The 23,156-nt window shown below is 41.8% G+C and overlaps 1 protein-coding gene across 2 annotated transcripts; it reads right to left on the bottom strand.

Moving 5' to 3' along the window:
• Positions 1 to 4,500: 4,500 nt before the first annotated feature.
• neurod6b (neuronal differentiation 6b) lies at positions 4,501 to 9,105 on the bottom strand. 2 transcript variants are annotated; one of them, XM_029259570.1, is made up of 3 exons: positions 8,968 to 9,105; positions 7,668 to 8,527; positions 4,501 to 4,567 (listed from the first exon to the last, which is right to left on the bottom strand). In XM_029259570.1, the coding sequence occupies exons 2-3, from the start codon at positions 8,521 to 8,523 to the stop codon at positions 4,533 to 4,535; spliced, it is 891 nt and encodes a 296-aa protein (XP_029115403.1). In that variant the 5' UTR covers positions 8,524 to 8,527; positions 8,968 to 9,105; the 3' UTR covers positions 4,501 to 4,532. The 2 variants fall into 2 exon arrangements, with proteins under 2 accessions (XP_029115403.1, XP_029115402.1); XM_029259569.1 differs by lacking the exon at positions 4,501 to 4,567 and having other exon boundaries at positions 6,213 to 8,527.
• Positions 9,106 to 23,156: the final 14,051 nt, after the last annotated feature.

Genomic DNA, 23,156 nt, shown 5'->3' on the forward strand with positions numbered 1-23,156 from the left:
CAACAAGAAGAGAAGTGTTCAATTTTTAAAAACAAATTGTATTTATTTATTTATTTCTGCATTTATTTATTTATTTTCAATTCCTGTCTACATACCTTTAGGCAGGCAGGGGTCTGATCATGATCATTACCAGGACATAGCATTTCTCATTTTAAACTATGGCAGCAGCATTATTAAGAATAAAGTCATTTTGAAGGATGTTCCATATATACACCCAATATATACACCCAATACATGAGTGGCAGCAACAACGTCCTCCAACTTGGTACGTATGGAATGCAGCAGATAAAGGAGGACTATAAATGCACTTGAAGATATCTCGTCATCATCAAGGAGGTGTATTGTAGATGTGAATATCTTCAGACATGGGGGGCTGATACTAACCTCCCACTCACAGACCCTACCATATGGTCCTTCACACATTGGATCTTCTAAGGGAAGAAATAAGTGGGGGTTGGGGGTGTTTGGATTATGCATTTGCCCAGGGGTTTGCAGCTTGGCCCCCAGGGTCTGGTCACTGTGCTGTCGGTCAGCAGCCATGACAGTGACATGTGATGTGTGCGGAGTGTGACATCGTGTGTGAGAGTGACTTGAAGGTGATGGAACCAGGGGAAGGGCCTGTGCATTGACATGTCACTGTGTCAGCTACTGGCGCTACTCAACCTGCCAGAAAGCACCCAGGGAACCCAGGGACATGCAAACACCCATGGCATTGGGCAAGTAATCAAAAGATTGCTGGTTTGAGTAAAATGAGCGACCTGGCTCTGGCTCCTTAGAGCAAGATCCTTAATCAGAAATGCTTCAGTAATTATACAGGACCATAAACTGATAGAGTGGAAGAACTGTCAGCCATATAGGTGGGGTTTGTGTACAAACATCTGCTGAACAATTAGGATTAAAATAATGGTTTTTTGTTTGGATTTTGATTTGAAAAAAAATATGGTTGATGTTTTACTGTGAAGGCAACAGCAAAGAGCACAGGATGTGTTTTATGGCAAATTGCAGCTTGACAACTATGTTGACACACCTGGACTGAGTTCCACAAGGACATTTCCCCATAGTGTCTGCTCACTGCCCAGTGCCATGCTGAGAGTCTGGGGTGCTGCTACCAGCGGTCACAGCCTCCCATGGAAACCCAACATCTCACCTCTCTGATAAAGGAGAGCAATTTACCAGAAAGCCACAGGGCCACTCCAGGTCTGAAAAGAAACTTCCAGCTGGATAGGTAAGACCTTTTCATTGTTACTGAAGGGGCAGCAAGTGACTTTGTGGTTAGAGCTGCTGTCTTCAACTCAAAAGCCTGGATTTGAATCGCACCCTCATTCTGTAGAACCTTTTATTTAAGGTACTTACTCTAAACTGATACAGTAAAACTGTAACAGTAAAACAGTAAAAGTACATTAAAATTATTTAAAACATTAATCAAATAAAAAAATGGTCACAGCATAAAAACTTGTTCTAAACTAATTAAGATGAGCAATGACAAAGAGCTATCTACCCATAATTTCCTTGAAATCTGCCTGTACCATAACTTCAAATTTATTCATAAGACTATAAAACAAGAAAAATTAGATCAAATTTGTCAGAAACATAGTTGCTCTTATATGTACATACGATACACTGAAAGCATAAATTGAGTTGTGGTATAAAAACTAAAACTGGTAAAACCATAAAGACCAAGGCAGCCATAAGCACGTGTGTGTGCAAGTCTGAGAAGAACTAATTTGCTGTTTCCTCTATTTTCTAGGCTCTCACTGCTACTTTTACCACACTATGATTTAAAAAAGTTAAGCATTAACACCGATGGACTGGCTTTTTGCTAATCTTCCTGAAAGTGCAGGGAACAAAGCAGCAGATGTACAGCACATTGCCTTCAAGGGGTGTGATACCTTCTCCCCCTTTGTTTGATTCATATTTTTGTTCGAATCCACTGCACGCTTCTCAGTCAACATCACATCAGTACATTACTGTGGTATTTTACTTTGCCTGACACTTCACAGATAAAACAAGTACAAAAGATTGTTCAATAAATATCTGCACCCACAACAATGTCACATAACAATAATTCAAATAAAGTGCCAAGGGATCCATACATAAAGAACGAATAACATGTAGATTTATTTCATATCCACAATATGTCTGACATATAACATGCAGAGTATTTTTAGCTTTTAATTAATAGTTCAAATGTTACATTTTAAAGAACATTTTTGTTAGTTACTTTGGTATTTCTAAATCAGACCCAGTTACTGACAACAGCAGTTGATTCCAATCTGTGAAATTTCTTCAGGGATCTATCTATCTATCTATCTATCTATCTATCTATCTATCTATCTATCTATCTACTGTATGTCTCTGCGTCTGTCTCTGGAATGTGAAAAATATACAGTACGGAGTGATAGTGATTTACGCTCTGTGGCTCTGTATTATCATTTCCAAATGTTTTGTTTGACTTTGCTATTATAAAGACATTAACACAGCTCTGTGAAGACTCTTTGGATTGTGTACAACACTCTTTGATGTGAGTTAGCAGAAGGATTATACTGAACCTGAAATATACTGAACAAGACCTGGGTTCACCATGTCCATGGGATTTATTAAGAACACCATTAAGTATAATATCCACAAATCAATAGTCCTGCTCTAAATGGGTTAAAATACTTTAATGTGGACTGAGATGCTTTTCATTTCCTTTCCTGAAATATAGAACTACTGTATGTATCTGAGAAAGCTGATTAAAGTACAGATGAGAGTAAAGTAACAACATGCACACAGAAGAAGCCACCAGTGTTGCAGGGACAGCTGGTATTGTAGTGGTTAGTGCTGCTGCCTTTAGACCCATAGGTCACAAGTTTGAATCCCACCTCTGGCTGTAGTTCCCTTGAGGAACGTACTTATCCTAAGTTGTTCCAGTAAAAATCACCCAGCTGTACAAATGGGTAAATAATTCCAAGTAGAACAATGCTGTAAGTTGCTTTGGTGAAAAGCATCAGCTAAATGAATAAATGCAAGTATTGCCAAGGAAATGTGTGCCACAAACAGAAAGATTACAATACAAAAAATACTGAAAGAGATACATTTTCTGCCACAGTCATATGTTTGATTTCTGACTCATTACAGACACATTGGAAAAGTGAGCTTATTGACTTGTCAGATTTATTTGCAAACTGTGGAGACGGGTGCCTGATGTAGACAGTCAGGGAGAAACATGACAGGCGGAGGCACTTCAGATGGAGTCCTGCTGGATCTACTGTCAGAGCGTCGTTGACACCACACCGAGGATTGATGTCGCAGAGCAGAGCGATCCAGAATGCCCACAGTGACTGATCTGACTGGCAGATTACTGAGGGGAAGGGAAGCCAGATGTTCCACACACATGTAACACACCCCAGGTATGCGCATGGCACACCCAACCTGCCCAGGGGGCAAAAGCTGGGTCTGAAGAAAGGCAAGACAACGAGGCCACAAATTTTGAAAACATCTCTTTCTGCTGTTTTTCAATGGTTGAACACAAATTAATATTTTATTGTCTGTTCTGAAAAACTAAAAAGGAACAGAAATGAGAAAGAAAGAACTGCCTAATGTGAACAATTTAATGTAAATTGTCCATTAGAATAACATGGTGTGTATGAATATAAAGCAATATGAAAGAACGACTAGGCTCATCCTTTGAGGAAGATTTTTTTAATTGATTTATTTTTTTCTGAAAGAAAATAAACTGGACTTCTTTGACAAAATGCCTGAACGATGCTTCTGTAGATGCTGAAGGTAACAATCAGTTATAAACCCATCTCAATGGCGCGGTGGCACAGTGGGTAGCACTGGTGCCTCACAGCTCCTACGCTGTGCTTTTAGATGTGGGTTTAAAACGGGCCTAGTTTGTGTGGGTATGTTCTGCCCACGTTCACACAGGATTCCTCCCACAGTCCAAAGACATGCGTGGAGGAAAGTCATGGTAATCCACTTCCGTACCCTTCCTTACCATGAAAACACCCTAATGGTTGTAAAGCATAAGCTTTGACTCAATAGCACTTACCTACCCGCTTATATTAAATTAGTGCAATGCCTGTACTAAAGCACCTGCCAGATACTGGCTGCTCATGTCTAAAAGACCTTAGTTGACAAATGAGCTGTGTTAATTCCTCAGGATGATAATGCAGCTTCACCCAGGACTGTGACATTAAAATATAGCCCTACGACTAATATTAACATGAACACAATGATATTCCTCAATTCTCTCAGAAATGATGATGTCAAAAATCCAGCAGAAGGTGGACCTCTTTTTGCAGAGCTGACCACTACAACCAGTCTGGCTAAAAGGCTATGTTCTGGAATGTGGCTGTAAGAGACGAGGCAGGAGACACGAGATGCAGTTGCCCACTGCTGCGGGCTTTTATTTGCCCTTAGACAGAGGAGAAGGAAGGAGACGGGAAAGGGGGACCAGGGAACAGGTAGGGAGAGGCTTCGTGCAGGTCAAGAGGGCTGGGAGAGTCGGGTCGGTCGGGACGCGGGCATCATCTCAGGGTTCGGTTTCACCTCGTTCTCCTCCTCGGTCTCTTCCCCACTACTGCTGGGCACCAGGGAAGAAATAGGGAGTGAAATCAGCCCCAGCTGTGGCTGCTTTGCCCCCGTCTCCACCCCCTCCCCGGGTGGCCTTGGCGTGCTACAGTGGCTTTGGAACCAGAAGGTCTCTGGTTCACATCCTGCTGCAGTACCTTTCATCAAGGTACTTACCCTGAATTGATACAGTCACAGATACAGATACCATGCTTTATAAATGGGTAAATCACAGAAAAATTAATTATCTGACACTGTAAGTGGCCTTGCACAAAGGTGTCACATAAATAAAGATCATTAAAAATAATAACCTGCACTAAACACATCCACTAAGCGTCAGTGCTGCTCCACCAGGGCACACCCCTGTGCATCAACCCATCGATCTGGAGCCTGAGGGCTGCCAAGTTAATTCTTCGGGATGACAATGCACGTTCACCCGGGATTATGGCGCGAGCTCTCCCTTGGCCGCAGGGGGTCACGAGCAGTCTGTCGTGTGCTGGCTGAAGTCCAGTGCTCACGCCGCACGTGGCCATCTCTGCGCCCAGTGCCCATATTCACATGTACTGCATACTGACGACCTCCTAGATAACAGTCCAAACTTCAGTGTAATATAGCCATTCACACCTTAAATAAAATACTTTATGAGTTAAATGTGTCACCAAGTTGTTCCTCTTCATAATAATTATAAATCATTAAAACGGCTCAGCCGAACATATTTAAAGGCACGTGTAATTGCATGTTGTCATCTGATTTCCTCCTCCAATAAAAAAATAAAAATTTAAATGTTAGTAAAAAAACGCTCATAATTCATCAGTTAAAGGCGAGACATTAAGACTGTTTCACTGGATTTTTGGTAATAAATAACCGTGTTTATTTTCATCCCAATGACTAAGATTTTAAAAATGTGTAGCCTATTATTATTAGTCTTTCGTAACCTTGAATTACATGAGGTATGTAATTACCGTTCGGATTATTCAATTGCCGCCGACTATGCCTGTCATTTTATATGTAATTGTTTTGTTAAAAAATGCAATAAAGTATATCTAATTTTCGACCATTCAGTGCTCTTTGTAATTTCTGTAGGTAGGATAAATTTAATTTACACTTTGTGTTGAATTTCTAAATTATTTTAAAGTACACGTTTTGTGATGTTTAAATGCTATTCTTATCTCACTACAAAAAATGAGGTTCAATAATGTTATTGCGGCCGATTTTTTAAGACCAGTTGCAAAGGGCTAAGTAATTGGAATTCAGTGATTATTATTATTATTATTATTATTATTATTATACAGGTAAGTATGCAGTATTTTAAAATTTGTTTAAAATTTGTTGTCCGCAATTGGAACGAGATTAGATTTGTAAAATTTCGTTCCAACTGCGGATTTTTTTTACAGTAAAATAACATTTGTTCGTAAAAGTTTACAAAAAAATACATTTGCGTTACAAATTGCGTTTAATAAACACCGGACGTATTTTACAGAGTTTTTGATACTTTCACTGTTTTGAAAGAAATAAAAAAGTACAAACAAGCAAAAAGTACACAATTAACAGACAAATCAGTTAAAAAAAAATAAAAACAGAAGTTATATGTCATTTTGATAGAGATTTTATTATTTGTTTGGCAATACAAAACAGTCGTTTTATACAAATGTGCAGAACAGATGTTTTAGTGCAGTACGCTTTTTTCATCCCACAAAAACTTTTAGTCAAAAATGAAGGAAGTTGCCACCTGTACAGAGGCCAAAGCCATGATTTACAGCACCCAATACCATGCCATTGCACACGTGACACGTGCCCAATAGTTCTTCTAACTTAAGGCAAGGAATTTCATCACGGTATTAAATCATGAGACACTAAGTAGCCTACAGTCTAAAGTCCCAGAATATTCCACAGGTTTCATCTCTAGAATCCACATATAGGCTTGCAGACATGATTAGAAACTACCTAAGGACAAGACATCAACATAATTCATAATACACCAAAACCGGTACATTTATTAATGCTAAGTGAGACGCAAAACAAAAAAGTTGCATATATAAATTGCAGCGACTTTTGCGGTGTAAGATAAATATATAATAACATTTAATTTTTTCACATTTGCAAATTCTAAGTGAGACCAACAGAAACAAAAAATTGCATATATAAATAGCTATGAAGCCAACAATGTTACCAGGGTTGTCTACACTGTATATGCATGTAAGTTACACAACTATGTACAGATACAGTGTTTCAAAAGTTATGCGACAAAATTTACAACTAGAGTACTTTCCAGTATAACTGCAAAAGTATTGTGTGTGCAAAGGGTACTATCTTGGAGACGAAAAATCAAACTCAATTATCCAAATGACTTCAAACCTATTACATTTAAACAAATGCAATGGCCACTTACATATATAAGATATGTAATATTTATTAATTATTTTATTTTATTTATTTATTGATTTAGGCCCGTATTCTCTTTCACTGCTCATTATGTATGCTTCCGTAATGAATAGGTCAAGCCGATTATTTGATCAGTGCACTATTTAAAAAGGTAAAACCAATTTTGCTTTTACTCAGTTTAAACTTGATGTAAGAATCACTTCGTCGACTAATATTCTTTGTTGCATAGTCTGTTTTCGCCTTATTGCTCACTGCATTACTGCTCTTCTATAATCGGATATTTAAAAATGTTAAATGAACACAGAAGAAACTGTGTCAAACCACGAAAAAGTAGGCAACCGTATTTCACTAATTTAGTATAATTCAGAAAATTTGTCCTGTTAAGTATATTTCCGTGAGAAAGCCATTCAGTGGCACTTTTTAGGACAAGTAAATAAACACAATAAAAATTCAAATGCACATTCCGAGAAACACGATGCAAAGTCTAATTAATGCGATAAAGCAAGAAATAAACATGACGTCAATAATGTGCTGACAAATCCATGCACGCTCTCTTCATTAATTATGAAAAGTGGCGTTTAATTCGTCCTGCACGGCGTAGGACTGGCTACGCAGGTGCAGGTCGTACGGGAAATGGCTTTCTGAGGACACCCTGAACACGGAGCCCTGGCCCACGGGCGCGCGCCCGGGGAGTGCGCAGTAGCGCACGCCGTAGTGGCAGTTCTTACCATAGTCCGCCGCGTCCTCGTGCTTCAGGGAAAAAATGCCGTTGAAGTTAATTGCGGGGCTGAGCGGACTCTCGAACGGCGGGCTCGCGCATTCGGGGGGCGCGTTCTCGTAGAAGGACTCATAGGCGCCGCAGTAACTGTACGGCCTGAAGGGCTTATTCCCGCCGTCCACGCCGGCGCCGCCTCCGCCGCCACCCGCGGGCGCGCCCACGTCCGCACCAGAGTAAGGCGCGTACACGGTGTCGTAGGGGGCCGCGCCGGCGAAGGAGGCCTCCCCGTTGTGCTCGGTGAGGAACGTGCGCGCGTTGAGCTGCAGGCAGCCGGCCACGAGGTTGGTGGTGGGCTGCGAGAGCCCTTTGCACAGGGTCTGCACGAAGGCCAGCAGGTCGGGCCTCTTGCCCGCGCTCAGCGTCTCCGACAGCGCCCAGATGTAGTTCTTGGCCAGGCGCAGGGTCTCGATCTTGGACAGCTTCTGCGTCTTCGAGTAGCAGGGCACGACCTTGCGCAGGCTCTCCAGCGCGTCATTCAGGCCGTGCATGCGGCTGCGCTCGCGCGCGTTCGCCTCCTGCCGCCGCAGCTTGACCCTGTCCAGCCGGCCTTTGCTCATCTTCTTCTTGCGCGACGTCCTCCTCTTGGGCTGCCCGTTCTCGTCGCGCTCCCCCTCCTCGCGGTCCTCGTCGTCGTCCTCCTCCTCCTTGTCCGAAGTGTCCCCCCGTGCGTCCCTGTCCTGCGCTGTGAGCGCGGGGTCCGGCGCGCGGGTACGCGGCTCGTGCTTTCGCACCTTGCTCTCGGGCAGGGCTTCCCCGAAAGGACTTTGGTGCATTGCAGCGGGAGCTTCCAAAGGTGTGGTCAGCATGGTCCTTGGTGGGGGGCAAAACACATCGAAGCGGGGTGAGACCGCGGGAACACGGCGCTGCCGACCCGCTGACCGCGCCCCCCACTCGGACCCGCAGCGCTTCTCTCTCACACACACTCGGCAGAACCACACACACCCACCCACTGTCATGCTATCAAAAGTCGACTATATAGCGTGTACACTTTGTGTGGTTTACGCGGGAAAAGCCATGCCAAAGAATGCCAAACATTATTAACACATTTAAAAACCACTCCACAGAGCAGAACAATGCAGGATACGCGCTATTTTATAATTAGATGGCAATTTAAACCGTCACGCTATGTGAGCATGCACAAAAGGGCCATAACTGTTAATTACCGCAGCCACTAACATGTGAACGTGCATCCCTTCAGGTAGTATGGCGAGCATAAAGGCAACTGGTAAGGAAAGTGGGAAGGTGCTTACCTGGATTTAGGGTCATGCAGATTTCATGTTCCATAAACGCGCTGCGTTCCCGGCCCGTCCTTCCTTTCCGTCTCTCCCTGTTCTTCTCTTTTAGAGCAGTGACACTGATGCCAACTGCCAGAGCTGGTACCCATGCCATCTGCCGCTGACGTCGCGTGTCAGCGGCGGTCACGTGGCTCTGTCTCGAGGGACACCATCCGTTCCACAGCGATCATCTGGCGTTCCCACTTATCGGGCACCAAGCGGCTTTAATTTACCGGCTAAAAAAATAAAAACAGACTGAAGAAAGATTAATACTAACATCACTAGACCATCCTCTGGAGAGAGCTAATAAGAAGTATGATTTTTTTTTTAAAGTATGATTTCTGATTTTTTTTTTTTTTTTTTTTTTTTAGCAGAAATGATGGCTTTTAAACATTCGAATGTCTTCTGGAAGGCCCATGTACTATATTACACAGTCAGATGGCATTATATACAGACGCGTTTCGCAAACATGTATTGTGTCTCTTTGTGTGTTCAGGATATTTCCACCAAATCCTTGTTACTAACTTTAAGGGAAGACAGTGTGTAACGCAGATTTATTAAGCTTTGCCCTAGTGAAAAATTAGCTTTCGTGTTTTTAATCGCAGTAATTAAAAAGTAAAATGATAATTACAAATCGAACAAATACAACACTATGAGATCATTTTTCTGAAACACAGTGCACTCTTTTTTATGTGTTGACCCCTGAAGATTAGAAATATGCCTTCAACTCACTGTGGGGAATTATTGTGTCTACTGATTACTCATTTTTTTTAAACCAGAAGAACTCTTCAGCAATTTTCTGCACGCTTGAATATATTATAGCATTTAGTATTTTTGTAGATTACATTCTGAGGCTTTTACTGGTCGAATCAGTTTAACAAAACAACCAGAACACATTTACAATGATTAAAAATAAGTAATATTTTGGACACTGTAAAGATGTACTAGTTTATGGTGTCATTAATATCTTTAAGTAGTTCTTTGAATTTGGCTTATATGATATGAATACATTTTACTCCAGTCATTCTCAATACGTGCTTTTAAAATGGTGTTGAAAGGTAGGGTCCAAAATTGCAGGTTGCAATCCCTCCTCTAGGTGGCGCAGTGGATATGTGTGTACAGTACAGTGTACATATCAGTAGCGTCTCCGCAAACTCGAACCATTTGCGAAGACTGCTTCTCACTGCGCGAAGTTCCCTAACGTGGGAAACAAAGAAGTAAATGCAGCTAAACATTCCCCAGGCCTGCTGCACGAAAAGTTACTCTTTTCTTGTAGTCAGTGCAAATATTTCCAGTACTGTAATGATTGTATTTGTATTTGTCCGATATATTTGTATAATTTATGGATATGTATTTTTTTGTCTGTATCATGTCATTTAGACCAATATATGTTTTTTTTTAAGTCTGAAAACATATATAAAGTGCAAAGCCTTTGACTACTAGAAGAAATTACAGCATTTTTATAGTACAGACTTCTTAAACATTGGTTTTTCAACAAAAATGGGTTCTACTGTTTCCTTCTCAAGATGTGCAAATATGTGCTCTTCATTTAGATATTTACATATCCTCTTAGTAATCTGTTAGCTGCATCACCTATTTTTTTTACATACTACTTCTGACCTATGGCTTGATTTATGGTTTCCTGGGCAAAGCCAGATATTTCCTTACCAAAGGTGAGAAAATGACATGTCTCTCAGCAGTGTCTATCCTTTTTTAGCAGTCCATAATTCTGTCTGGGTGCTGGGTTCTGCTGCTGAAATGGATGAGCAACAGATTGTTGAGGTTCTTCTTCTTCTTCTTCTTCTTCTTCTTCTTCTTCTTATTATTATTATTATTATTATTATTATTATTTGTGTGTTTGTTTAATTTGCTCATCTTTTATCTATAAGCCTATACTGCAGACACAGAGAACATTTCCTGCTCCATGTGAAACAAACAAGGTCGCTCTTTAATGTGAGCAATGCCCAAGCATGGTGGCACACAGCCAGAGTCGTACAGGACAGCACATCTGGTAGTGAATGAAAGGTCACTTCATCTAACTGCAAACCAACATGGCGGGAATGGGCACTTCACGCATGTCCGGGCATCCGGGTGACCTTGCTACAGGTAAGTCATTAGAAAAAAGTGCTCTAGGTAGTGCTCTAGGTATCTCTCCAGATAAACAGGAAAATGAGTCCATGCATTGAAGTGGTATATACTGTATGTTTTCACTTCTTGAATGGCCAGAAATTTATCAGTTTCCCCTTTTCACATCCTATCTTCCCCTTGTCCATTGCTAAAGAACAATGTGTAATATTTAAACTATAGTGTGTTCTATCTATCTATCTATCTATCTATCTATCTATCTATCTATCTATCTATCTATCTATCTATCTATCTATCATTTGTAAATGTTTTGCCACTGACTTCTTGAAATCTGTTTTCACTCTGCTGTGCGTATATGTTCCATCCATCTGCCATTTGTACAGAAGTGCAACATTAAAATTTCTCCATAACGAGGACAGAAGCAGTTTCTTACTGGGCACAGGAAAGACCTGCAGTACTAATGTGGATTATGAAGTTCAGGTCAGGACTTGTTATAGTTATCTGAAATTCAGCAACAGAGTGCCCTGTTACACCATTTCCAGTTCTGTATATTCTGTATAGGCGTTCTTCATCATGATGCCACATTGCCGGAAAGGCAAATTAGAATTATAATGAAAATATTATGTACATATTTTTGTGTATCTATATCCACATTGTACTGAACTGCAGCTGAAGAAGACTGTGCTTTCAGGAAATGGACACCACTGGAACACACTGTCTCTTTAGAGAGGAGCTCCTTTAAAATGCACCTGTTCCACTGTATATATAATGCCTATATATATATAATAGGGTAAAAATGAGCCTATTATACTGACTCCATATGAAATCTCTCTTTTCACACCAAATTATAATGAATTCTGTGATTTAAAGAAAGCCTATTCTGCTTGCCAACATTAAATACAAATATATAAAGTGTAATTGTAGGGAATTATATCAAGATAGCGAGCCAGTCACAGTGGAGTTACTTGAAGGTTGAGGTGTTCATAAAAGGCAGGTCCTTGTCAGAATGGGACTGCAGGTTTACAGACAAAGGGATGCATGAGTTCTCAGTGTCACACACAAACGCACAAACACATGCACACACGCTCTCCACCACGGCAGCCTGCCCCACAGAAAGGCTCAGCTGGCTCCGTGCTTTCCGGTCCAGCACGCGCCAGCATCTGATGAGTCAAACTTCTCATTTCAGACTAATCAGTTGACTGCACTAATTGCAAATGCAAATATGCAAATTTATATTAATTAATTACTGCGCTAATTAGTTCTCTGGTCTCTTCAGGTAATAAATCATTGTACAGGAGAAAGAGGAGAGGGCCCCTGTCCCATTTCGCTCCATATAAAAATTTAATGTGCAGACTCAGAAATAGCCTCCACCGCGACTTCGGACCACATGCATTTCCATTGACTGCCAATCGAACCTGTGCAGAATGCAATGGAGGGGTAGATGGGGGGCTATTTCATGTCTGTTGCAAATGACACTGACGGGTGGGCCCGAGAGTGCCTTTAATTATCACATTATCAGATCTTAGAGGAGAATGATGGAGAACTGTGAATAGAGGTGCTGTTGTTCACACGTCACACTGGAAATGTGCTTGCTGCTGTCTCTTGGTCCGCAGCGGCACCACAGCCACAGCAAGCCCTCATAAACAACATGAAAAGGCAAGGAATCCCAGAGTGGGGTTTCCACTCAGCAACATGGTCCTAGCGACATTTATTTCTTTATTTATTTATGGGGCACAGTAATTGATGCAGTTCTTGTGATTCCGAAACAAAGCTGTTGTAAGATGCTGGTTTGACACAGCTGCAATTTATTAACTTCCCTTTATTCTGAGACTCAAATCTGACTTCTGTTTCAAGGCATAAATGCCACAAAGTGCTTGAATGAAACTCATAAAAATTAATCTTGTTTAAGCATCTCGTGTTTTTAAATTTGAAGTATTTAACTCATGCAGGATGACCCATGCTCCCAGTTCCAACAGGGTGATCCATGGTGATCTGATATCATCTAATTTCTTAGATCGGACACAAGTGTATAACTGTGTCTTGTTGTAGATGGATTCTGGGTAGCAGAGCAACCTGGTGTCTGGGAGAAAGATGATGCCAGCATCCTGCAGCTGTGCTGTTCTAGCCAATTAAACGGCCCATATGCATGCGTTTGCCGAGGGCAAAGGAAACTGAGAATCTCACCCAAATTTTCTGTGCCTTCTGCATGTGATTTATATCCTCATACATGGGTGCTTCTGCTTGTCCTTTCCAAAAAAGCTTCACCTTTTTATTAATCTCTGAATCACACTCACTTGAGACATAAAACATTTAACAAAACAATTCAGACAACTGTTTTTATTTATTTGTTTGCTCCCTCTGCTTAAGACCACTATCCCCTTAAAGTTACAATTAATTATTTACCCATCCTTAGAGAATTTTAATTGCATTTTACTCCTTGGATTGATACCAATCTCATTTTTTTCATTTTTGCGCTAATAATTCAGTGATAAACATCTTCATGAGAAGTGTAGTTCAAACACAGCTCTGTATGTGCTTCTTGGTAACAGTTCTTGAGGTAAATGAAACCCTACTGTAGATAGTAATGGAGTTTTCTCAATAAGACACTTGGTTGTATTGGAGCAAAATAAATTGATTCATTCTCAAAAACCACTTGTACAATGCAGGGTTGCTGTGGCCCAGAGCCTATCTTGGAAGTGCAGGGTATGAGGCAGTGTACATCGTGGATGAGACATGAGTCCATCAAAGGGCAATCTCTCCCTCTCCCTCTCTCTCTTTCTCTCTCTCTCTCTCTCTCTATCTCTCTCTCTCTCTCTCTCTCTCTCTCTCTCTGTCTCACACTCACACACTCACACACACACACACACACACACACACACATACACACACAATGAGGGCAATTTAAAATGACTGGCAACAACAGAAACATGTCTTTAGACTGTGGCTGGAAACACACATAAACAAGAGGAGTACATGCAAACTGTGCCCAGACTGAGCTGGATTTCCCGCCACAGCCAAACTCAGAAACCAGGAGGCTACCATGCTCTCGACGTAATTAAAATGAAAAAGTAAATCAAGCTAAGGGGGGCGTGGTAGCACAGTGGGTTGGACCAGGTCCTGCTCTCCAGTGGGTCTGGGGTTTGAGTCCTGCTCGGGGTGCCTTGCGATGGACTGGCGTCTCGTCCTGGGTGTGTCCCCTCCCCCTCCGGCCTTACGCCCTGTGTTGCCGGCTTAGGCTCCGGCTCCCCGCGACCCCGTATGGGACAAGCGGTTCTGAAAATGTGTGTAAATCAAGCTTTCTAATTTTCACCACATCTACTGTAAAAATGTTTATCAAGCATGATGCAGTCTATTCATTTGCAGTTATATATTTGGTTTAAGGACAAGTGAGTTTTTATCATATGATAAATCTCTACCCGTGGTTAAGGGTATTTTCTAGGAAAATTGTTATATTTCTATGATTTACACATTTTAGTTTTATTCTTGGCACACATGTGAGAAAAAGTAGCTGGAAACTGTCCGGTTGATTGAAATTCCAGTTACATACTCATGCACCATAAATACTTTATTTTCGTTTTGTTAAAATCCCTTTGCTGTTACACTAAGTGGCAGTTGCTTCAGGGCAAAACAATTGTATACACAAGTGTACATTTAGACTGAGTTTTTACTTATTTGAAAGCACTGTAATACAGCTACATCTTATTCGCAAAGTTCAGGTGTGGAGGGCTCCCAACAGAGCAGCACTTTGACAACCAAGCAGTTTTGTTTTTTGGCATACATTAAATATACACACATACCAAACTCATTTCATTTAATATTCTAACTGCATCATAAAAAAAAAAACTCAGATTCTTGATACGAAGAGGCGCTTTGGCAAAATTAAGTCAATTTTCTACTTATTTCCCACTGTTTTGTTTTATTTCAGCTCAGTTGGTTGTTTTGTCGGTTGTTGTTCATGCTTTGGAGAAAAGCATCCGCTAAATGAACAAATGGAAATGTAAACATCTTGTGTTACTCACCTGTCAGAAGGCATATGACATCTAAATTCAGTCCTCATAAACACGAAGAAATGCTTCGGAAGAAGGAACAGAGGCCTTAAACGAAACTCATTATAAAGCTGAATTCTTCTAACTTGAACAGACATACTGTATCTTGGGGTGTGACTGTAGTGTTATCGAAATTCCATTGCCATTCTTCTGTTCATGATGTTATGATATGTACTCTTGCTAGTTTTAAAGTTGGCAAAGAACTGTATTTTAATGTTGTAGTCTACAGGAGAATTTCCCTCTGTAAATGTGTGGATGACAGAAGTATCTAAATTTGTTCCACTGGAAAAAAAAAGAACTTTTGACTTGCATGACAGTTCAGAGCAAGTCTGAAATATCTGGACAACCTTGTGGAAGTGCCACCTGGTCATACCTGTAATATATGGTAACCTTTTGACCCTGAGCCCTTGCTCTGTGTATGTGGGTATATTTGCAGTTGCATAGTGTACTGTCTCTGCCTTTGTGTTTTTGTATGTTTTTGTGATCCTGTACTGTTCAGAAACTTAAAAATACTACTCGAATATTTCTAATCTTTGTTCTTGTGGATCCACCAACACATTTGCAGGCCTTTTCCATATCTTTCACTGAAGCTCTGTAAAGTGCCAATCGCTACCGTATCTCATGACCGCTAGATCGATTGCTTTTATTACTCATCCAAAGAGGGGAGTCTGTAAATAGCTTCTGTCTTCACCGTGATCACAAGGGTTTGTTGCACTTTCAGTTGTCATGATTTCATTGTTGCCCCGTTGTTTCTACCTTTACTTTGACTTTTTAAATAAGATTTTCACAGCCCTATACCTAATCCCATCCCTAATCCTAATTTTAATATTAAGAGGAACAAAATATGGACTGATGAGTGGGTCTCTTGACCAGTGAGTCCAGAAGGTCACTGGTGTGGATGGGCACTGGTCACTGTGATCTCAGCTCAGGCAGTGTTGGCTTTAAAGTTGCATGTTCCTGTCCACACTAGTGCATCCCACAAAGGAGTAGCATCATAGCCAAAAATATCCCCCCCCCCCCACACAGCCACCCCACACCTTCCTGTCAGTGCCCAGACAAGATTAGGAAATTTTCCCTCATCACCAACTGGGCCCTGTCCCAAGCGCACTGGCGACCATTCGACCACTGGGAATTTATTCCCCTGCAGAAAAATCCCTGGAACACTGGAATGGGTCTTTTCCACGGGCAGCAAATGGGGTTTGATTATTCATGAGATGGAGGGTGTGGGAGAGAGAGAGTTTACTCTACATTTATTCTGAGGTAACAAGTTCAATATCCTATTCGTATAGGAATAAAAACTAATTAGGAACAAAATATCAGAACGCTAGTTACACACCAGTGGCCTCTTAAGTTAATTACATGTAAAGTGGGTTTGGGGAGATGTCTAATGAAAGGTCAAGCGGGAGCAGGCTTCGTGCATTCGCACTGCGGAGAGACCGCTGGAGCCTGGCCCAGATTGGAGGGGAAGGAAATTGCCATTGTGCACTCTGTTTGGCAGGCGCGCAAAAATAGGAGGTGGGAAAGGCGCATCACATTTGATGTAGGCCCTGGCATTTCCCTGCCACCTCATTACGGCGAAATGTAGGAGAGAGTACCGAATCGGGGAGGTCTGGCTTGTCTGTAATGAGTGAACAGATTGGTGAAATTTGCATGCCAATACAGAAACCACAGAATCTGCTTTTAAATATCAGAAAGAGAACAATGTGGTGGCAAGATTGCTTAAGCATTTTAAGGTTATATTTTTTGAACAGTGCAGCGCACTCAAGAGATGCAGGTGTGGTTATTATGTGTTCACTGCAGGATCTCCAGGTCATAGCTGTGCTGCACACCCACCTTCCCTTGTCATGTCCCGTTGATCGCTGGCAACTCTTCTCAATGGGTGTATCATTTTCAGTCTTTTCTTTTTGCGCTAATAGAGGTCTTACGCTCTCTAATTGCGAGTGCTAATGATCCATGGGAAAATAGAGCGGCTCAGGGAGACAGAATGAATTGCATGCAGATGACATGGCTGTCGGCCTACAGTGCATTAACTGCAGCGACACTAGTTAAATACCCATGCAGAGGCACACACAGATACAGACATCCATGTACAGTGACACCCACGTGTGCATGTTCATGCATTGTATTCATACTATTATTAATATTATTACAAGGTTTCATGCACTGGGAAAAATGCAGTGTTAATATGTAATAAAAAAATACAAAGTGATAATAAACATGGTAATAATGAAAAATGCAATGAAAATGTAAAAAATGAGGGATGGATGAAGTTACATGGATTTATTTATGTACAAGAACTATTGTGATGCACGTGATCAGTTAGTAACTGTTTCAAGAAAACCTTTACACAATAAATGGGTAAACTCAAATAAATGTCAGAGGGTACAGCACTCTGCATGTGCAGTGAACATGTAGAGACGATTCTTGACAAATGGACGACGCATTTCTTAACTTTACTAGTACTTTCATTATCTGTCAAGTCTTTTAAAAACAAATTAAGCCATTCAGTGTGTCACACTGAGAAGCCTAAACACAGCTGTGTTGTATAGTTGGGGAGTGTCAGGCCCAACTCCTGAAAGCATCTAAGAATGTTGTTTTTTCATTATTCCAACCTTTTTCCTTTGTATAATTGGTCTAATTAGTTTTTATCTGCGTACATGCATTTAGCAAAAAAAGTAGAGACATTGTCAAGAATACAGAGCTGAAATGCTGTATTGCTTGAATAAAGGGCAAAATAGGTGCAACTCTCATTTTAAAATTAAATGCAAAAATGACTGAACATAACCTGATGGAGATAATTAAGCAATTCATTAACACTGAAGAGAATACTTTTATGTAAATGGCCCTCCAGGAAATTAGTTTAACATATTGAATTTAGGCTTACTGCACAAGAAATATAAACCCCTAGCATAGACTGCCTTCATAAAAAAGATGTATGCATTTACTACAGGTTGTTTTTATGTTTTGAGTACCTAGATATATCACAGGTAGGTCAAATACATATGTACTTACGTAGCACAAACATGCAGGATGTGTCCAGTGAGTGATAAATCTTTCATTCACATGTTCGGTGCATCGGTGAAGAAAAAGGGGTGAGGGTGCTCTCTTTTCTGGTCTTTGCCAGGGCTGTGCGTCGGTGCGGAGAGTGGAGACTTTCACATCTGTGGCTCCCTCTCTTTCTCTCTCTCGCCGGTCCATCATCCCTCTTGAATTTGAGAGTCTCTTTGGTTTACTGTTTGGGGGGGCAGGGTGAAAGAGGGGAAATTATTACCCACAGGTATCTTAAAGTCCCCCCCCCCCCCCCAGCTCATTCCGCTCCCTTGTAGCCCAGGCGTCACAAATGTTATAATCTCACTTTGTATAAGAAGTGCATTGTCATTTAGCACCAGTTGTGCAAAATGTAACTGCTAACAAACCCTTTACTGAGCTGGAGAAATTAACAGATCTGGTTACTACATAGCGGGGGCACAGTGGTGCAGCGGGTTTGGCCAGGGCCTGCTCTCTGGTGGGTCCGGGGTTTGAGTCCTGCTTGGGGTGTCTTGTGATGGACTAGCGTCCTATCTCGGGTCTGTTGCCTTTCCCTCCAGCCTTGCACTCTGTGTTACTCGGTCAGGCTCTGGCTTGGCACAACCCTGCTTGGGACAAGCAGTTTCCGACAGTGTGTGTGGTTACTACACCTGTTGAACTTGGAGGAGCCCCTCACATGTTTACCTGCTGCAATGGGGATATGCACTGATGAGGAGGACAGGGCTTTATTCCAGTCTGCCAGACATAATTGCACTGACATTCAAGTTTTTCTTGATGTAAGAAGTTGAGCTAAGAACCAGAGAAGACCTGCATGCACCATGTTCCTATGGCCATCATTTTCCACATGCTTCCACCACCCTGTCTCCACCTTTGGTATTTCACTCTAACTTTTGCACCCAGGGAAGAGAAAGGTGGAAAACCACTGTGTTAAGAGCTCTGGAGTGGTTACAGTAGGGGAAGGCACTGTGCCAGAGAATGGGGTGGACAGATGATAATCATATCTGGCCAACTTCTCTATGAATGGAAGAGAGTGAAAAAATCACAGAAAAGGCAGAATTTGGGAAATAATAGAGATATTCAAGCTAAAAAAACTTCACTAAGTACAAACCAACATGGCAGTCGTGAACATGCAAATTGTTTCATGACTGTACAGAGGAATGTGACTCAAGTTTAATGTTGAAAACACAAAAAACCTGAATGGATAAGCTAAGGGAGGGGGTTATGTGTGATATACTATGTTTTGCCCACTTATGTTACCATTAATTACAATATCTCTCAGGCATATGAAAACATTTCTCTAAATCATTCTACAAACATATCATCTGAAACCGCTTGTCCCATACGGGGTCGCAGGGAGCCAGAGCCTAACCAGCAACACATGGCAAAGGGCTGGAGGGGGAGGGGACACACCCAGGATGGGACACCAGTCCCTTGCAAGGCACCCCAAGCAGGACTCGAACCCCAGACCCAACAGAGAGCAGAACTGTGGTCCAACCCACTGCACCACCACACCCCCCATGTAAAGCATTCTGCATTTTTTAAAAAATATTTGCTATAATTGCAAATGTAGGGGGGCGCGGGGGCGCGGTGGCGCGGTGGCGCAGTGGGTTGGACCGCAGTCCTGCTGTCCGGTGGGTCTGGGGTTCGAGTCCCGCTTGGGGTGCCTTGCGGCGGACTGGCGTCCTGTCCTGGGTGTGTCCCCTCCCCCTCTGGCCTTATGCCCTGTGTTGCCAGGTAGGCTCCGGTCCCCCGTGACCCCCTATGGGACAAGCGGTTCTGAAAATGTGTGTGTAATTGCAAATGTTTTAAAGTTTAAAAAATAACCCATACAAAACGTATTTATTAAAAACTGCAGATATGAAGCTATAACAGTTACTGTAATGTAAAAATAAAAAAGAAAAAGTAGCACAATCAGAGGTGGATAGAGTCCTCAGAAACAAGAATCAAGTAAAAATACTGTGAGAAAAAAAAAATATGTATTGCTTTGTCCAGTTTTTAAATGCAGTCTCAGTTTATTGCACCAGACTGAATGTTTGTGGCAATACAGCAGATTTTGCAGACGAGATAAATGAAAATTCTTGACCAACGAACATTGCAGTATTAATCTTTTGAATCAAATAAATCTGTTGTGCCAATAAAATTATCATTGTCTATTAGACCAATCAAATAAATACAAAAGACCATAGGTGTTATTACTAACCATTACTTATCTGATACTTTTATGCCAGCTGTCAGGTTTGTATACATGCATACAATATGTACCAAGTGAAAAATGGGTTGTCTTGACCAAGGTTATAACAGCAAGAGCAGGATATTAAAAATGCACTTTCTTCAAGAAGCTACTTAAATATAAGTGAAGAGTAAATATAACTTCTTACTTTTCACCTCTCAGTAAAATGCTGAGTTTTTTATTTAAATGTAAAAACCTATGTTAGGAAAGTGGAAAAAATCTAACCAGTAAAAAATAATCAAAACAAAAGCATATATTTAAATTAATCAGTTTTGTAAAATGGTGAAAATTATTCCTGTGGTGTTGAATAATTGTCTAGCAGGCTTTAAGTGTGATGTCTCCACAGGTTGTGTTCATGGCTTATAGGAGGGCGACCTGATCGCAGTGATGGTGATCATACCTTTCCCAACACCAGACTGAGAAAGTTCTCAGTGACACTTAGGAAAGGACACATGGAGTCACTTCGTCTCCTTCTTGCGTTCACTGCAACAGACCATTGGGATAAACTTACCAAGTTCAGCAGCCAGTTCCCACTGTAAGAGCTCATGATGACATGATTGCGCTTCCTCCATCTCTGACCATTCTTAGCACACTAGGTGGTGCCACCAGTTCTTCTTCCGGGTACTTTTAACGTTGTCTTTTCATTCGTCCAGCATGTGCTCTGCTCTTTAGCAAACTCTATACATCTTCATCCTCAAGTATGCATTAATGAGCAATTACATGCGTATCCTGCTCCATAATCGTCTAAAACAGCACCTTACAGTAACTGTTTCTTTAACCGTTCCATCTAACACTTTTCTTGTCATATGTCCTGTGTATTTGCTTGATTTAAGTAGTTTGCAGGAAACTGTCTGCCATGGATGGGGGGGAAATGGTACAGCAGGTTTGGCCTGTGCCTTCTTTCAGGTGGGTCTGGGGTTCAAGTCCCATGTGGAATGCCCTGTGACAGAGTGGCATCCTGTCCTGAGTGTGTCCCAGCCCTGCACCCTGTGCTGGTGTGCAAGTGGGTGTGTTTACTGTGGCAATTTCAACCCTGAGCATTTAGCAAATATATCAATAATCCTGTCAAAGACCCCTTCAGGTTTTTCACCGAATTACAGGTCTGCTTCCTCTGCATTCACTGTGTGTTCTCAACTGTATTCAGCATTTCCCTAGTTGGCATCACAATGATTACAGATTAAACAGTTCTGTACAGTATGTTGTAGCACATTTACAAATTCACCTCACATACAGGGTAAACAGGGTATATGTTCTGTCACATGTATGACTGCACATTGCAGAATTATACTTTTACTACAGCTCCATTAAAGAAGTTGTTCTTGATAGATAAAGCTACTGAACTGGAAGATTTTATTGGGCTGTTTCAGCTATGGTCAGACCATGGTAAAGTACACAGTCTGTCTCTTTCTACTTGATATCTTCTGGTCTAGATTCTTTCCCAACTCATATGCACAGCCTTCTCCAGCTCTCAGAGGTACCATTTTTGAATTATCTCCCTATTTAGGGATACATTTACATTTATTTAGGAGATGCTTTTCTCCAAAGCATCTTCCAATGAACTCTATGTAGTGCTATCAGCCCACACACCTTATTCACCAAGGTGACTTATACTGCTAGATACACTACTTACAATGGGTAACTCAACCATACATCACACATGCACAGACACATACTCACACATTGTCTGAAGCCACTTGTGAGGGTCATGGCAAGCTGGAGCCTAACCCGGCAAAACAGGGTGTAAGGCTAGAGAGGACACACCCAGGACAGGATGCCAGTCTGTCACAAGGCACCCCAAGCAGGAATCACACCCCAGACCCACCAGAGAGCAGGACTCAGTCAAACCCACTGCACCCTCCCTAACCATACATCAGTGAAACACAATCATTCTCTTTCAATCATCCACACATTATCAGGGAACCTGACCAGCGTGTCTTTGGACTGTGGGAGGAAACCTACAAAGACACAGGGAAAACATGCAAACTCCACAAAGACTGAGGGGGGATCAAACCCATATCCTCTTACACCACCCAGGTGCTGTGAGACAGCAACACTACTCACTGTGCCACTGTGCTGCAGCTACTGGAGAAAATTTGGGGCTTGTACATAAATTAAGTATTGTGAGCTGATGTGTCTGTTCATGTAGGGGGTGCGGTGGCGCAGTGGGTTGGACCACAGTTCTGCTCTCCAGTGGGTCTGGGGTTCGAGTCCCGCTTGGGGTGCCTTGTGGCGGACTGGTGTCCCGTCCTGGGTGTGTCCCCTCCCCCTCCAGCCTTATGCCCTGTGTTGCCGGGTAGGCTCCGGTTCCCTGTGACCCCGTATGGGACAAGCGGTTCTGAAAATGTGTGTGTGTGTGTGTGTGTGCTCATTTGCTGAAACAATGAATGCAGCTGACAGCCTTTATCTTACATCACAAGAAATGTGTTAGGAATTTCTGGGTGCTGGAATTTTCAAGTCAACTTTGTGTTAGGTGGTGATATTTGTGTAAGAAAGTTCTGCAAAACAGCACTTAGCGTGCACTATTCTTGATTACAATGTGATTAGATGTTCCACCAGAGTCTGAGGTGGTGAAAACTTGTGCCGTGTTTGTGACATCTCTGGTCATTTCAGTCTTGCAGGATGGATAAAAGCCCAATCCCAGGCTTTAGAAGCCAGGTGTCACAGTATCACACTGGAATCATTCTCTGGTTTCACAAAAGGATGACTGGTGTACGGCAGACATCACACAAAATGTGTGTGAGACTGACATGTAGTCAAGCAGTAACATGGAGTAAAAT

This window comes from Scleropages formosus, chromosome 17 (genome assembly GCF_900964775.1).
Source record: "Scleropages formosus chromosome 17, fSclFor1.1, whole genome shotgun sequence".
NCBI lineage: Eukaryota > Metazoa > Chordata > Actinopteri > Osteoglossiformes > Osteoglossidae > Scleropages > Scleropages formosus.

Excerpts from the sequence above, each read along its gene's own strand:
- neurod6b (XM_029259569.1), bottom strand. The coding sequence starts at position 8,523 with ATGCTGACCACACCTTTGGAAGCTCCCGCTGCAATGCACCAAAGTCCT.